The following is a 16,351-nucleotide window of genomic DNA, read 5'->3' as shown; positions in this document are numbered from 1 at the left end:
ATTTCATCAACGAACCGTTTCTAACTTTCAGTCCTTCCATCTATTCCTACAACACTGTGAATACTGAAGTATTATATATTTGAATGACCTCTTGCCTCCTACCATACTGAGTTATATTGTTACTTTTTTTATACTGTCATTAGCCTAGATTATGGATTGTAAGTATAAGAGATTTCTGTGATTTGTGACTTTATTGTGTTATGATGTGTATGTTTATGTATGTATGTATTTCATAATATGGGGCCCGACATCAGCTCAACTGGCAGGGCTTCCACTGTATTGCAGTGTTGGCAATTTAAATAGATAAATAATCTGACATGACACAAACACTTTTAAAAGTTGTATTGGCCAAATAATGCGACATTATGTATGGCCAGCCATTGATGGAATTAAGCTTTATACCACACACCTGATTGTGGCATGGAATACACCATCGATAATTATTGATTGGTCAAAAGTATTTGTATCTTTTTCTCCCCTGATTTTACATAACCTTGGTGCCTAGTCGTGTTTTATTTTGTTTATTAATCTGTGCCTACTATGAAACGTCTTTTTAATCTCACTGTGATACAAAGGTCTGGTTTCACTTGTTCTCTACTGTTCAGCTATTAACGAAGCTAAAATTGAATATTCTCCTCATTCAGGATCCTGGAGAGTACGCTCAAAAAGCCCGGGACGCCGGCATCGAACTCTGGACCATCGCTACTGGAATGGACCCCTTCATCAACGAGACTGCACTCGCCAGCATCAGTGGTGACGCCTCGCGAGTTGTTAGTCTAGACCTGGACCAGCCATGTGATACTGCTGCCATGATCGAACAATGCGGTAGGATTTTTGTGTGTGTTAACATTTTTTTTTAAAACCCTTGTCCTTCGGAGCACAGCAATTGTTGTTCTGCACATACAGTACCATCTATATAACACCATGTATAGGTACGATTTGGGGGTATTTCTCGTGCAACGCATTACACCGCAGCGAAACGCAACGAATGCGGAAGTAACTATGCCACTGCAGGGCAAAAAAAATTGGGGGTCTATGACCTAATTTAGATATGAAATTAATGAAAAATATTGTGCCAGGAATGCCAGCAGGACAAGGGTTAAACAAATTTTAACCCTCAGTACTTACCCATTGTTGACCACAGCATGTAATGTAAATAAAACACTGTAGGTAACTCAAGAATGCTCATTGAAATGCAAGCTCTAACACGGAATATTTATTATTTTCTTTCTAGAAAATTCCACTGATCAGCTGCCACCGACCCCCTCACCACTTGAGGAAGGTAACTTCGTTTGCCTTGTATACCTACAAAATATGTCTAAATAATTATAAAAAACAACTAGATGTCAAGGGACACGAGAGAAAAGTTGCTGGACGATCCAATGTCCAAAAAGTACAAGCCAACAATGTATAGTTTTAAAAATTATAACCACTGTCCTGTTTATGATATCCCATTAGGAATCTTTGGGAAAAAAGAACCTCTTCAAATATTTATGTGAACTAGAAAGGCCAATATTTGCTTTGGAGCAAATACAGCGATGGGTTCACCACATTTTACGACATGGCAGGGAAAGAATGAGAAACACAAGGGAAAACAATGATTTACATTGATATAACTATAATATGAAGTAAAATACAACTAAAACAACAGTTGGATAGCTATTCCCTACTTTATTGGTAAGGATTTTTAATTGCATAATGGAAACTGTTGATTTTCAAATTAAAAAAAAAAAAAACGTCCATGCCCCGCATTCCAATGCTGGAGCAGGAAAGCTTGAAATACCTACCAAAACACTTGAATACAGACATACTGTCAGTATGGAAATGCTCTGTGCAGGTGTTAATCAAGTTAAATCCCAACAGCCAATCAGCAAGAAATGCTCTGTGCAGGTGGAAATGCTCTGTGCAGGTGTTGATCAAGTTAAATCCCAACAGCCAATCAGCAAGAAGAATAGAGGAAAGCTGCATGCCTATTGGTTGATGCCCTGCATTCCATTGTGATGACTCATGCCCAAACGTGGTAAACAAGGCACACTAACACAGTAATACATTTGCTATAACACAGCCAAAAAACTCAAATAAAACCATTCTAAAAGCCTGTATCACAATAATTTAAAAAAAACGCCTAGGGGTATTTGCCCACTGTACCTCCATACCAAATTTCAGGACCTTGGGCCCTAAAATGAAGAAGCTGAATCCATTTAAAAAATGGCAGGAGAAGGAGAAGGAGAAGAAACATCAGAAAAAGCAATATGGGTTCACCACCACTTGGGTTCATGGGTTCACCCGTGGTGTGGTGAACCCATAATTATCATTTCGTTTTTCTCTCCCTTATTCAGGTGGCCTCCTCCCCGTGCTACAACAGCTTCTGGACGGACCAGTTGATTATTCCTACGCCGCCAGCCCAAACTGCAGTATCCACATGGCTCTCAGCGGATGTCTACTCATCATAACTTCTACTCCTGATGACTGTATGACTCTCAGCGATGTCCTTTCAGATGCTCTCCCAACTGTGTCGCTAGATGGCTATAGTGATGGTGTAGCTTCTGATCTGTTTGATGTGGCAGTGTCGGAATACTACGTTGATCGCTGTGAAGGAGGATTGTCAGTTTCAGCAGGCACCACAGATCCTGTTGTTATTGTACCTTCTCTCGTGACTCTGGATGAATTTTCGGTCGATGTGACTTCTAGTTCGTCCTCACCTTTTAACGCCATGTTTAAGGGTGTTTGGACCCTGGCCGATCTCAACTTTAATGTTACATTAGAAAAATCCGAGGACGGCTTTATCCTTACGGGTGTAGAACCAGATGTTACGAGTGTATCCATTGACAGAATTATATCTGGCCTTTCCTATCTTGCCCCTGGTAACACTGCAAGCGAGCTTCTTCAGGACCTGGCACTAGACATCGTCTCTGGCACAGGCTTAGGTGTTAATTTCTGGATCGACAACGGTTTTGGGCCCAGTTTTGAACTAAATTTTGACACAGCGACCCCGTTCTATATTGGTAACGGCTTGATACGAGTTTCCGGGTCTGGGTCTGAAGAGGAAGGCCCTGGAATTTCTGTCGGCATGGGCTGGGATCCACCGCATGCAGAGATGTTCATGGATGGTAGCGTCACCGCTCTCGGCATCCACGCAAACACCACGATTTCCATGGATGCCTACGGGACTTACTTCGACATTGAAGGGAGCTTCCTTAACTTGTTCTCAGCATCCCTGGATATAGAAGCCAACTACGGATCACTGAATGATACTGAGTTTTCAGTAACAGGGACCTTTAACAGCGATCTTTCCAGGTCAATCACCATTTACCTTGCTTGAAAATGTATTCCTAGGTATTGTGATCACACAAAGCAATGATTCATACAATTTAATTGTTACAACGTTCTAGCAATAGGTACTTGGTTGCCTAATTGGACTTAAGCCCCAAGATGAGGCCTTCGTTGTCTGAGTTGTACTTACAAAATCAGCTACGGATCCTACCAGTAACCATTTTCCGTTCCTATTTTCTACATAATCGCTCCACGAGTGTCGATGTACTTTGAGGTAGTTTTGTTTAAACTAGCTACTTTGTAGATTAGTGACTTGAATACTGACTTTGAAAAAGCTGGCCTTCCTATACTAAAACTGCATTGGACATCTTTAAGATTTAAAGAGAAATATTCATAGGTGTGCACATCGTTTTCCCAGTGCTCTGGAGGACAAGGTTGGGGCTCTACTAGATAACGTCGTGAAGGAAGCCAAAGCTGCACTGGGTGATGCCGGCAGTGTCATGATGAACGCCCACCAAGCATGTGATGATGCAATGGCAGTCTTTAATATGGCTCAGATTGACGTAGGTTATCAGATTGTACTTGCAGCAAGAAAATTGTACTTGCAGCAAGAAAATGGTTTTCTATTATTAAAAACCCTTGTCCTGCGGGGCCCATATATATATGGGTTGTACATACAGTACCATCTATATATAGTGCCCTGTATATGTGCGATTTGGGGGTGTTTCTCGTGCAACGCATCACACCGCAGCGAAACGCAACGAATGCGCCGCAGGGCAAAAACAAAGTCAAGGGTCTGTGACCTGATTAAAACATGAAATTATTTGAAAATATTGTGTAAAAATTGCCAGCAGGACAAGGGTTAATGCTAACGTTTAAGTTTGTTTCTTTTCCCTGAATTTGATACACATTTAGGCTTAAAAGAGTCACCAATCTTCCTGGTCTTAAAAAAGGGAAAATTCTCATCTCTTCGTCCAATATTTCACATACATTTATTGAAATTGACTCTGTATTATCTATTACAGGCTGACAGTGCACAGCTTGACTTTGAAAACGCATTTGCAAGTTTGATCAGTGCAAACCATGGCCTGGAGAATGAAAAGGCGGCGCTCAGCAACGCTGTAGCAGATCTATTTGAAAAACAGCAAAACTGCCAATTTCGGGATTGTGGATTTTGTAAGGCATTTTTTTTCATATCTATAAAGCTTAGATTGTCTCCACTGTGTCACGTCTTGTCTAACTATGATACAGGAATGTGGCAACATCATTTATCCAGTCAATTTAATCAAGTCAATTCTACGGATTTGTGATATGGAAACGCAACGTTTAATTGTATGGCTCATCTCATACAAGAAACATAACTTCTACAGGATTGATGAACTGTTCTTTTTCAGGCCGAAGAATCAAATGTTTCTCACAGAAACATTTTATCATCTGACCTTTCAATACACTAATAAATTACTCATTCGACCGTTGGGGCACTAATTAGATAACCACATTTCTCCATAATTCTCAGTTTTTTGTTCCTCTTTTTACTTGGTGTCCTATTATGTTATTTTCCATCCTTACCACATGCCTACCTGTCATTCTCTCTCCTTGTACTGTTTCTTGCAGGATAGTTTGACTAGTCCCGATGACCGTGAAATGTGATCCCATTACTTCCGTTTCAGCAATAGTCAATTCCGATGTATAAGAAATATTTGAGTTGAATTGTCATGAATACGGGTCTGCCTCTGGTTGATTTGCAGTTGATGTTGCGTGCATTGCGTACAACGCCGGGCTGGCCGTGTGCCAAGCTGGTCTAGAGGTAAGGTTAAAAACGACTAAAACTCTAACCCTAACACTAACCCTGACAACGCCTTTGTCTCCGTCATTTCAACAGACTTTAGGCCACACCAAGTAAATTTTATGGATGACGTCCGCGCGCGCACTGATTTTGGCCTGTTCCTAGAAAAAAACAAGAAACTCCACTTCCTGTAACTATGACCAAAGAGTCACGACGGTGCCGCAAATAGGTTTGTACGGACCAAAGCTTATGAAGCATCAAGCAAGGAAATCAGCACTTCCTTTAGGAATTCAGTTTGGTACATGCTGCCACATTTGAAGAAACTTGCTGACCGCTCCAACTGCTGTTCCACCTGATTTATTGCTGTTTTGATGATGAATAAAAGACTTCTTGCTTGTTACACTGTGTCACCTCAATCAATTTGTGTCCTAACATTTGTCGTCTCTTAGTATATTTCTAATCTAGGCATCTTCTTTTTAGGGCCCTTCTTGTTTTTTTTTTCGCCCTCTCGCATTAGATTTAGACTCTCCAAAGGACGTCATCCATAAAATTTACTTGGTGTGGCCTTACATAATAAAACAAATATACAAACAAGACTGCCTGCCAATTGTACATTGATATGCAAATTTTCCTTATTTCCCTTCTTATGTATTTGATTTCTATATGATTGATTTGATATCATTTGATGTATGCCTATTTTGCACCGCTTATTCTTCTGTTACTTAATTAAGTTCTAATTTGCCCCTTGATTGTACATAAGTTTTCTTCAGTGATTACTTTATGTTGTATTATACTGTTATTGTTTTATTGAGTTTGGGGATTGCCCCCCAGGGTGCATTGAAACCGCTCTCCAGGGCGATATGTTCTCTGGTTAAATAAACAACAAACAAACAAACAAACAAACATGTAATATCTTCCAAGGTCATTGTGACTATCATCATCAACATCAGTGGGACTAGTATCAAGGGGATATAGGCATCTTTGTGTGGAGACATCAGATAAATAATATCTCTAAGTGTTAAGGCCACACCAAGTAAATTTTATGGATGACGTCCGCGCGTGCATTGATTTTGGCCTGTTCCTAGAAAAAAAACAAGAAAGCCCGCTTCCTATAACTATGACCAAAGAGTCACGACAGTGCCGCAAATCGTGAAACCCGTAACGCGAAAACGGGACAGGACAACTGCTGTTCCACCTGATTATTACCTTCGCCAAGAAGGTTATGTTTTCAGGGGCGTTCGTGTATGTGTGTGTGTGTGTGTGTGTGTGTGTGTGTGTGTCTGTCAACACGATAATTTAAGAAGGCCTTGATGGATTGTCTTGATACTTGGTAGGTGGGTAGGTCTTGATGAGACCTCAAAATGATTAGATTTTGGACCCCCTAGCGGCTTGTTATGGTACTGCAGCTGAACTTCCGGTTTTGATATCTTATGATCTAGACATGCTATGGTGATGAAATTTAGATGGTAGGTACACATGTAGCTCTTGTGCTGGGGAAGAAGTGATGTGAGTTTAGGCCCCCTAGCGGCTTGCTCTGGAACTGCAGCGATATATTCTTGAAAATATTCAAAAGGGGATAACTCAAGAACCGGTTGACGGATCGTCGTGATTTTTGGTATGTAGGTAGCTTACGTGATCCTTCATATAATTATGTGACAATTATGCAAATATGGATATAATTTGCATAATTTATGGGGAAATTCTATAAATCAGCTGCATTCCATGATAGGACAATTAAAGCTTGTGACATTGGTAATTGACAACGAGAGAAACACAGGAAGATATTGATTATGTTAATAATGACCTAATTTGCATAATTAATGAGAACATTTTATAATTATGTAATGATAACTGCCTGGAATTTCATACTTGTGGTATTTGAAAGTTAAATTGGGATGAACATCATTAAACATAATTTATTCAAATCAGGACCTCATTTGCATAATTTATTAGGAAATGCTAGAATGCATTGTTTGTTAGTATAAGACTGTTTTTTGGTTGAGATTATGATAAAATGATATAATTCATGAAAATTAGGTTCCTATTTCTTAAATCAGGGGGGAATAATCTAATCTATAATTTGTCAGTCATAAAGATTAACATCATTTGGCGAAGGTATGAGATCGGGGAACTCTAGTTTATTGCTGTTTTGATGAGGAATAAAAGACTATCCAGGCTCATAGGACACACCGTAGATTTTACAACTCTTTCTGACAACGCAAAAACTGACCTTTTACTCCGTGGCAGTACCGCATTCTCATCAGTTGTTAACTCCAATATATTATCACTTACCCAAAACTTCATCACCACATCAGAACGTTTTTAAAAGATTTCAATTTCCCCCTTTGTTATTTATGTACTGTGCCATCATTTATCATTGGGCGGGGAACCGGACCTGCGCTCTTGAATTTCTTGTATTTACTGTTTTTTGCCTGTCTTAAAGTTGCGATTGTTTCTTTTCTTTATTATATGTATTTATTTAGTGGTGCCGTCAACATAAGTGCTTTCCACTTGAGTGAGGCACCACCATGTCCTGTATCCTTTTTTCATGTGAATGAATAAAAAAAAAAGACTTCTTGCTTGTTACACTGTGTCACCTCATTCAATTTGTGTCCTAACATTTGTCGTCTCTTAGTATATTTCTAATCTAGGCATCTTGTTTTTTAGGGCCCTTCTTGTTTTTTTTTCGCCCTCTCGCATTAGATCTAGGGTCTCCAAAGGACGTCATCCATAAAATTTACTTGGTGTGGCCTAATCCACAAATAGTGTATGCAATTTGACACTCACATGTGTGTTCACACTGTGCCTAAGGTTGCAAAAGCAACTGTAGAAGCTGCAAAGCAGACACTAAAGGTTGCCCAACTGACTGCCACTGATGCTCAAGAAGTGGAGAACAGCACCAGATGGACACTAGACGCTGCAAATGCTGTTTTGGAACAATCCCAAATCGCAGTCAACGATTCATGCGAGTAAGTGGAAAACACTTTGGCATTTACCTAAATCAACCCAGGCCTTTTCAGTGTGACATACTATTCTTTTGTCATTATATAAGTTGGTAAAATTTTTTGTTAAAATTTAAAACAGATGTCAGTGAAGTACTAGTTATGTAACATATAAATGTTTATATGCAGTAACATATAAATATCGAACGTCTTCGGTATGCATTTGAAGGTGGCGGGCATACTTTTAACTCATTACAGTGTTGGTAGTTAAAAGCAGCTAATCGTATCCCATATTTGTCATCCTGATTTAATTCAGAAGATATCCAGATATAAACTAAGTGTACAGAAAAATCTACCTGGTATAGAATTTAAATTAAAGGCTATAGTCAAGCATGTGTGATTGTGTTTATTGCGTGAATACCACCTTGCCAAAATTGATTGTGACCACTTTGGTGGCCGTTGATGTAATTTTTCACCTTGACACAACTATACAGAACGCTGTCTATAGTGACCGCCTGTTAACTGTGACTTTATTCTTCTAATCTCTTGAGAAACTATACAGTTGTGACTGTACTTGTGTATACTTTCAGTATGTTCACTTGGATGAAGTGAGAAAAATGCTGTGCCTTTGGCACAAGCACTACACATATTCCGATATCATTATAAGAACACATTGCCATTGCCCATATGACCCCAAAACGGCTATGGGACCTTTTACTATTCATGTATTCTCAGGTTTGGAGTCCAAGCTGCAAGGGACACACTCTTTGCTGCGGAGGATAACAATACATTTGGAATCCAAGTGGCAGAGAAGGTCGGCGAATCCCTGAACAAGCTCATGAAGGAAGCCACAGAGGCAGTAGACAGTGCCCGCAATGATGTCAGCATCGCCCAACAAGCATGCGATGCCGCAAGGGCAAACTTAGATTCTGCACAGGCCGATGTAAGTTGGCTAACACTCATTATCTATGTATCAATATGCACAAAAAGCGTGTGCAATATTACCTAATAATCTATGTCGATATACCTACCATTTATGTTTCCTTTTGATTTGATGTGATTTTCTGCATCGTATTATTATTTTTTGTTGTATTATTATGTTTTGTTGTATTATATGTTAGAAGATCGGTGGCATGTCAGGACTCGAACCCGGGACTCTAAGTTCCGAGTCGCGCACTCTACCGCTACGCCACACGACCCCGGTCTATCTTTAGTGGTGGTTATTTAGTCAAACGGTTACTAACACAACCCTTTGAATTTTGCTATAGCTGTTTAAGACACAGTCATCTATTTATCAACGACAATTGATAGTTGTAGTACTGTACTTTACCCAGAATGAGTTAAAATTGACCTGGCATTGTATCATGTATTGCAGTTCGACAGTGCACAGAGTGGCTATGAAAACGCAATTGCAAGTTTCACCAGTGCAAAACTGGACCTGGGAAATGCAAAGGCGGCGTTCGACAGCGCTGTAGCGGATCTAGATGAAAAACAGCGAAACTGCGATGCCCTTGATGACTGTCCTTGGTGTAAGAAATATCTAAGTAGCTTAGAAAATTTCTACAATGGCACCTCTGGGCTCACTATCAAACTTTTATGTCACAATAATAATTTAAAACTTACTTTCAAACATCTTGAGATCGTCAATGATAGGGATTTGTGACTAATCATCGATACATGACAAGTATTATATGGTGTGATGGTGTGGCTTGTAGGTTAAATATTACTTCTATCAGTGTCTTATTCTGACTGTGGAGGTCAAGCTTTTAGTAAAAGCCAATGTCAAAGCATACGTAGTAAATAAAAGACATGAAACGCCATTTATATGCGATCCTACATGTTGTTTAATTGTAGATGATATTCCGTGCCATACCGAGCGAGCAGCGTGCCTGGCTGCTTTGGAGGTAAGGTCAATCAGATGATGTTGTCGAATTTAGAACACCTTTGGTGAATAAATAGCTTAATAATACATAATTACAAGAAAGGCTAGCTGCAAAACTATGAGTTTTGGTAACACAAAATGAAGTCGTTGGAAACTATGGACAGGGGGATCATGGTTTACCTACTTCAATTGCCAAACATTTCTTTAGTTTTCTAGATTCATAATGTTTTTTCATTCGCTTATTTCCAAACTTATTTCTTGTGTTGAATTGGTTCATTTTGTTTAATGTCAAACTTCTTTAATATATTTACATAATTATCAATTGAATAAAGGAGGTCCTTCTATAAGCATATTAAGCTCTAGGCCTCAATTGCACTGTCATGTATCATTTATGTTATTATATTATGTTTTAATTTTATGTGCGAAATATCGTACATATGATGGTAGTAATCTATTCTTTGTACGTTCTGTACCAGGTTGCAAAGGTGGCAGTGGAAGCAACCAGGAATACACTGACTGTTACTGAGGCGGTCAATGCAGCTGCCCAGCAGGAGGTGGACAATAGTAAATGGACACTAGAAGCTGCCAGAGCTATTTTAGAAGCATCTCAAGTCGCTGTCCACGAGTCATGCGAGTGAGAGGAAACTTTTGTATTCTTTTAAAATTCTTTATTTCACTTTATTGCAATTTTATGCCCTATATGGCTAATTTCAATGATATTAAAAATGTTAGTTAACTTGACAATTGAAACTCAATTGAAACTTCACACGGTTCTTTTCTGTGCTCTTTTTGACCCACTATTTTCTATCTTGAGTGATATTGCTAACATACTTGATTGGTATATGTACTTGTTTACTGTCTGTACGTAAGCCATCTCAAACTAGTGAGAATTCATATTTTGGGACAATATGCGTGACTATATTCATGTATACATCGTCTTAAATATTTGATTATGCCATATATGTGTTCGTGGTCCCTACCTGCAACTGAAGACTGGCTTGTAGCTAATGGAGGATAACTCTTTATTGCCATAGATTTAAGGTCACTTTTGTTTATTCCTAGTATCGGCGTTGCTGCTGCAGAGGCAACACTAAATGCTACCCTGGAGGCCAATTCGTTTGGCCTCGAAGTCTCTCAGAAAGTCGAGGAAGACATTTTCGTAAAGGAAGCGAAGAAGGCATTGGACAATGCCCACAATGACGTCAGCATCGCCGAGCAAGCATGCGCTGACGCAGCAAGAAGTTTTAATTTTGCACTGGCTGATGTAAGTTTGTACAATCAACTAGCACACAACAATCTTTCCTAATACTATCATGAAAGTTCATCTGTGTTGGTAGTCACATGTTTAAAGTTAAAACTTTTGGTCCAACACAAAAAAATTCTCTCACCTAGAGCTTTCGACCAGTCACTCTGGTCTTCTTCAGTAGACTGACCCATTGAAGCTTGTCACGTGGCTTCTTTGAAGTGTGACGTCAACACTGGGTCAAAGGTATCTGGCAAACTCAGCTTCACTTCGTCAGTCTACTGAGGAAGACCAGGGTGACTGGTCGAAAGCTCTAGGTGAGAACGTTTTTTTGTGTTGGACAAAAAGTTTTAACTTTAAACAAATCTTCCCTCATCTAAAGATAATGACAGGAGTGTTCAATTGAAATCATTTATTGAAAAAAAAAGAAGATTAGAGCCCACACATTCTGCGTCTTTTATATACTTTTCAATGCTGACCCTGTATTATCAATTGTAGGTTAACACTGCACAAGATGAATATGACAACGCGGTTGCAAATTGGGAAGATCTGAGACATCCGTTGGAGACTGAACAGGCAAATGTCGACAACGCTGTTGCTGCACTGAACGAAAAGCTGCAAAACTGCGAGTCCCGTGACTGTTCCTTCTGTAAGTTAATTATCACATTTCAGGCCTCAAAATACTTGTGCACCTTAGTGCTGATTTGGAGTCGTGCAGTGTTTTTCTGTGCACCTGTTCACCCAGATATTTTGTACATATAAAATGTATGATAGTGTGGGATAGTCTTGGCATCTATGTATCAGAAAAATGATAAAATCCTGTTGTAGTACTTGTTTAAGATTTTAAAGTTAGCGACATTTTTCAGATTAAAGCTCAGAAGGGGAGCACTAAGACCTGTGATTATGTTTTGTTTCATATGGTGCACCCAAATTATTTTCGTGCACCCAATTCATTAAGTTGGGTGCACTAGTGCACCTATTCCCAAAAGTGAATTTCGAGCACTGCTTTTTGTACGTGCTCCTTTGCTTTGGTCAGTTGTAGACATTAGTTAGCAAACCTAGACAGTAATTACAAACAGAATAATTCCTAGCTAGCGATGAAAAGCTCTGACTAACAAAACAAATTCATTCTCACACTTGATTTATGTTGTACAATACAATTCAAGCATGGTACCATCCATGTGTCATGAACAATTGTTTTATGTATTGCAGTTGACGTTGTTTGTGTGGCTGAGCAGGCTGTGTGCACGGCTGGTGCGGAGGTAAGGCCATAAAAATTTGTTAACAAAAAATACTTTCATATGACCAGCATACTTGGGAAGAAATACGTTCATAATTTATTAGATATTTTTTCTTTACAAATTTATGTCAAATCTACAGGTATATAGTTTACAAATCTATGTCTAATCTACAAGTATATAGTTCCTGAGAACTATTGCCATCTAAGTCAGTGTCTTTCTTGCATGAGGAAAACTTTTCTTTTATTTTTTAAGAGAATGGAAGACCACCACTTCTACATGCAGTGCACACTGTTGTAAAGTCTGTTCTCACATGCTAGGTGCTAAAGACTGCAGTACAAGCTGCCGAGACGGCGCTAAACGCTGCCCAACTGGCCTTCAATGACGCCCAAGCATTGGTAGACAACAGTCTCCAGGCTCTTAATTCCGCAAATGATGTTTGGGATGAGACAAAAGACCTTGTGCACGACAAATGCGAGTAAGTAAACAATTTTTAGGTCAGCTCACCCTTTCTCAGTACACTGAACTGCTACAATGCCACTGTATTTGTTACTTTAGGTTGGCCTTATTATGTAATAGACCACATTCTCCTAGAGCGGCCATGTCATCCACCATTTTTGTTTTCATTAGTCTACACCTTGGAATAAACTGTGCTCGGTTACTCTCGGAAACATCACAGGTGACATCACAGGTGACTTTTACCTCTTCAAAGATGTCAATCCCGAGACCAGACTGTAAGGCTTGAACCATGTCGTCCGTCCGTCAGGTTGACGAGGACCGCTTTGTCATCCCTCTGTAGTAGGGTGTGTCCTCAGGTGACTGTAGTAGGGTGTGTCCTCAGGTGAACCACTCACACCGGGAAGGTCCCCTACTGTTTCGATAAGCGCGATGGGTTCTTTAACGTGCGTGGGGTGTGGCTCTCCCAAACACGGGACCTCCGGATCCATTTAACGTCCTATCCAAGAGACGTCCCTAGCCGAAGCTAGGTACTCATTTACACCTGAGTGAAGTGAGGAAAGTCGTTTAAAGTGCCTTTCCCAAGGGCACAAGATCGGTGATATGGGCAGGAGTCGAACCCACGACCTCTCGGGTGTGAGCCGAACGCGCTACCGACTGCGCCACACGACCCCACATTAGTGTACAATACGGAGATGTTTCTTAGCTGACCCTCTGTTGCTAATCCTGCTTTTTTCCTGTGTAATTTCAGTGTTGACTTGGCCAACGCACAGGAAGCAGTGGTTGCTGCACAGGAAATGTCAGAGAAGGTAAATAATATTTAGAAAATAGTCTAATAGTCGAACAGTTTCCAGTTGTATCCACTGTTAGAGCATTACATTACATTACCTACCTACCTAGTCCCATGACCGACATTACATTAACATTAGGATTAAGATGTTCCCAATTCTCTTGACTTCGATGCCTGACAGTGGGAGGACTGTTACCCTAGTTTCAAAATACGTTCAGTTTAGCGTTTCTCCTAGAATTTATTGAGAAAAACGAGATAAAATGTACAAATAGAAAAATTTTTTACGTGTTCTGAGAAAAATTTATTGAGAACATGGTTTCAAGAACTGTTATATTCCAGGAAGGCTGCGAATTTAACTGACCACCCAGACTGAACATTAACTCATCAATAATGTTTCTGACTAAACTGATCTTTTTATTATACTTACAGACAATACCATGACAAGCATACTAGTATGATATTGCATACCTAAAACTAAAAATGCCTACCTAGTTGCAATTATGAATAGCAATTGAAATGGAGTCTTTAACTCTTCCTCGATGTTGACAGCATCTTCTTGTAAGGAAGGAACAGGATCTTTCCGCATGCTTTAAGGTGTGCGTTTATGAAAGCGTTTGTAAAGCACTGCCAATGCTCTGGTTTAAGAATGATGAAGATGCTCAAGAACTATCTTGCCCATACAAATTGTACCGAAGCCGGTACACATACCTAAGTATACACATATTAAGTATGACATTAATGTATCCTGCCTTCGTCATTAGGCAACACTTAGGGCTCAGGGAGGAATGTTCGACATCCCGGACATGGACATTGGCGTTCCCTTGTTGAGCATCCAGGACATTGCTTTCAATACTTCTGTAGCCCAGGCAGAGACAGGAATCTTCGACGGCGTGATGACGGCATCGTTCTTTGGAGGCGATACCACGGTAACTTTCTAAATTGAACCTGTGCCTGTGTACTGTATACATGTACGTGCTTGAAGAAAGTTCTCACTTTTTATTATTGTTTTCATTCGCCCGTGGTGGTGAGTTTATTGCGGTAAATCCTGGTATAGAAGCTAGTAGCCTGCACTGTTGTATAGTGAATTACGTACATATCAAGGACATACAATCAATAAAAAATTATGTTCGATTTTTAAAATCTCCCAGTTTCTATTTTTATACATCAATATTTTAGAGGTTAGGTGTGCTTTATGATATTGTTTTAAGTTACCAGTAGTAGCTATGACAAAGCTTTCCCAATAAAGTCTACATCTTTTCCAGACGATGGGCATTCCAATCAACGTCTTCTCCATTGACGGCATGGCTAGCTCAATCATTGACAATATGGCCGACTTCCCGGGTGTGTATCTACCTAGATTCCTTTTTTAGCCAGATTCTTTTTTATTCTTAGTCCGTAGAGAGATCTGGTTGAGACTAGCAACAACCTACCTAAACACAAAATAAAGTAATAGCCAGCATGGGCTCATTATATTCCATCCCATGAACTCTGCATGGTAGCATAATGCTGCAAGTTTGATAAAAAAACTAAAAATTTTCCATGTGGTTCCCTTTTTTGTAATTAGTTCTACAGATACAGTAAACTCCCCGCTCTCGGTTGCTGTTTAGAGGTGTTTGTTTGGTATCTTAACTTAGACATTTTGCAACCGACCACCCAACTGCCTGAGGCCCTTCCACCCAACATCCTGAATGAGTCACTGCCACAATCAAGTACGTAACTTGGATTGCCATAATGACCTGTCAAAACATAATTATAAAATGTGAAATTACGAGAGAAACCAGGAATCTTGCTGGATGATCCAACATCTAAGGTTGAGAGTACACGAAACCAATGTATACTTCACAACAATTAGAACTAGTGTCCTGCTTAAAACATCTTTCTCTAAACATTTTGTGATTTCTGATTTCGTTTCAATTTCCCTTATTTAGGCGGCATCCTCCCCGAGCTACAACAGCTTCTCACCGGCCCAGTTGAAGATTCCTACACCGTCAGCGCAGACTGCAGTGTCAACCTGGCTCTCAGCGTGTGTCGACTTGACATAACTTCTAACCCTGATCACTGTCTGACTGTCCGCCTTCTCCTTTCAGATGTTCTTCCAAATCTGTCGCTAGAGGGCTATAGTAGTGGTGTAGCTTCTGATCTGTTCGACGTTGCAGTGTCGAGTTGCTACGTTGATCGCTGTGAAGAAGAATTGTCAGTTTTAGGAGGCTCCACGCAGCCCATCGTTATCGTACCTTCTCTTGTGACTCTTAACCCTTGTCCTGCGGGGCCCATATATATATGGGTTGCACATACAGTACCATCTATATAGTGCCCTGTATATGTGCGATTTGGGGGTGTTTCTTGTGCAACGCATCACACCACAGCGAAACGCAACGAATGCGGAAGTAACTACGCCACCGCAGGGCAAAAAAAGTCAAGGGTCTGTGACCTGGTTAAGACATGAAATTATTTGAAAATATTGTGTAAAAATTGCCAGCAGGACAAGGGTTAATGGATTTTCCGTCGATGTAACTTATATTGAGCCCTCGTCGTCTTTCAATGCTCTGTTTAGCGGTATGTGGAACATCGGTGATGTCAACTTCAATGTTACATTAGAAAAATCTGACGATGGTTTTACCCTCAGTGGCTCAGCAGCAGAAATTTCTGTCACCACTAACAGACTCATCTCTGGACTTTCCTCATTTGTTCCAGGTAATGACGTAAACGGCTTATTTAATCTAATGAAGCTTGGCAGCATT

The 16,351-nt window shown here is 40.0% G+C and overlaps 1 protein-coding gene across 1 annotated transcript; it reads left to right on the top strand.

Annotated features, from left to right (window-relative positions):
• Positions 1–3,070: 3,070 nt before the first annotated feature.
• On the top strand, positions 3,071–16,316 carry LOC109464208. Its single transcript, XM_019761142.1, has 12 exons — positions 3,071–3,297; positions 3,692–3,836; positions 10,360–10,517; positions 10,946–11,147; positions 11,625–11,775; positions 12,339–12,388; positions 12,685–12,842; positions 13,572–13,629; positions 14,372–14,536; positions 14,873–14,951; positions 15,539–15,633; positions 16,305–16,316. The coding sequence occupies exons 1-12, from the start codon at positions 3,071–3,073 to the stop codon at positions 16,314–16,316; spliced, it is 1,500 nt and encodes a 499-aa protein (XP_019616701.1).
• The last annotated feature ends 35 nt before the right edge of the window (positions 16,317–16,351 follow it).

This window comes from Branchiostoma belcheri, unplaced genomic scaffold, assembly GCF_001625305.1.
Source record: "Branchiostoma belcheri isolate BF01 breed outbred unplaced genomic scaffold, Haploidv18h27 scaffold134, whole genome shotgun sequence".
NCBI classification, from domain to species: domain Eukaryota; kingdom Metazoa; phylum Chordata; class Leptocardii; order Amphioxiformes; family Branchiostomatidae; genus Branchiostoma; species Branchiostoma belcheri.
This window is presented reverse-complemented; position numbering and strand designations above follow the sequence as displayed.

Excerpts from the sequence above, each read along its gene's own strand:
- LOC109464208 (XM_019761142.1), top strand. The coding sequence starts at position 3,071 with ATGGGCTGGGATCCACCGCATGCAGAGATGTTCATGGATGGTAGCGTC. Across the intron at positions 12,389-12,684 it reads TGTGCACGGCTGGTGCGGAG|GTGCTAAAGACTGCAGTACA; the intron begins GTAAGGCCATAA and ends CTCACATGCTAG. Across the intron at positions 12,843-13,571 it reads CTTGTGCACGACAAATGCGA|TGTTGACTTGGCCAACGCAC; the intron begins GTAAGTAAACAA and ends GTGTAATTTCAG.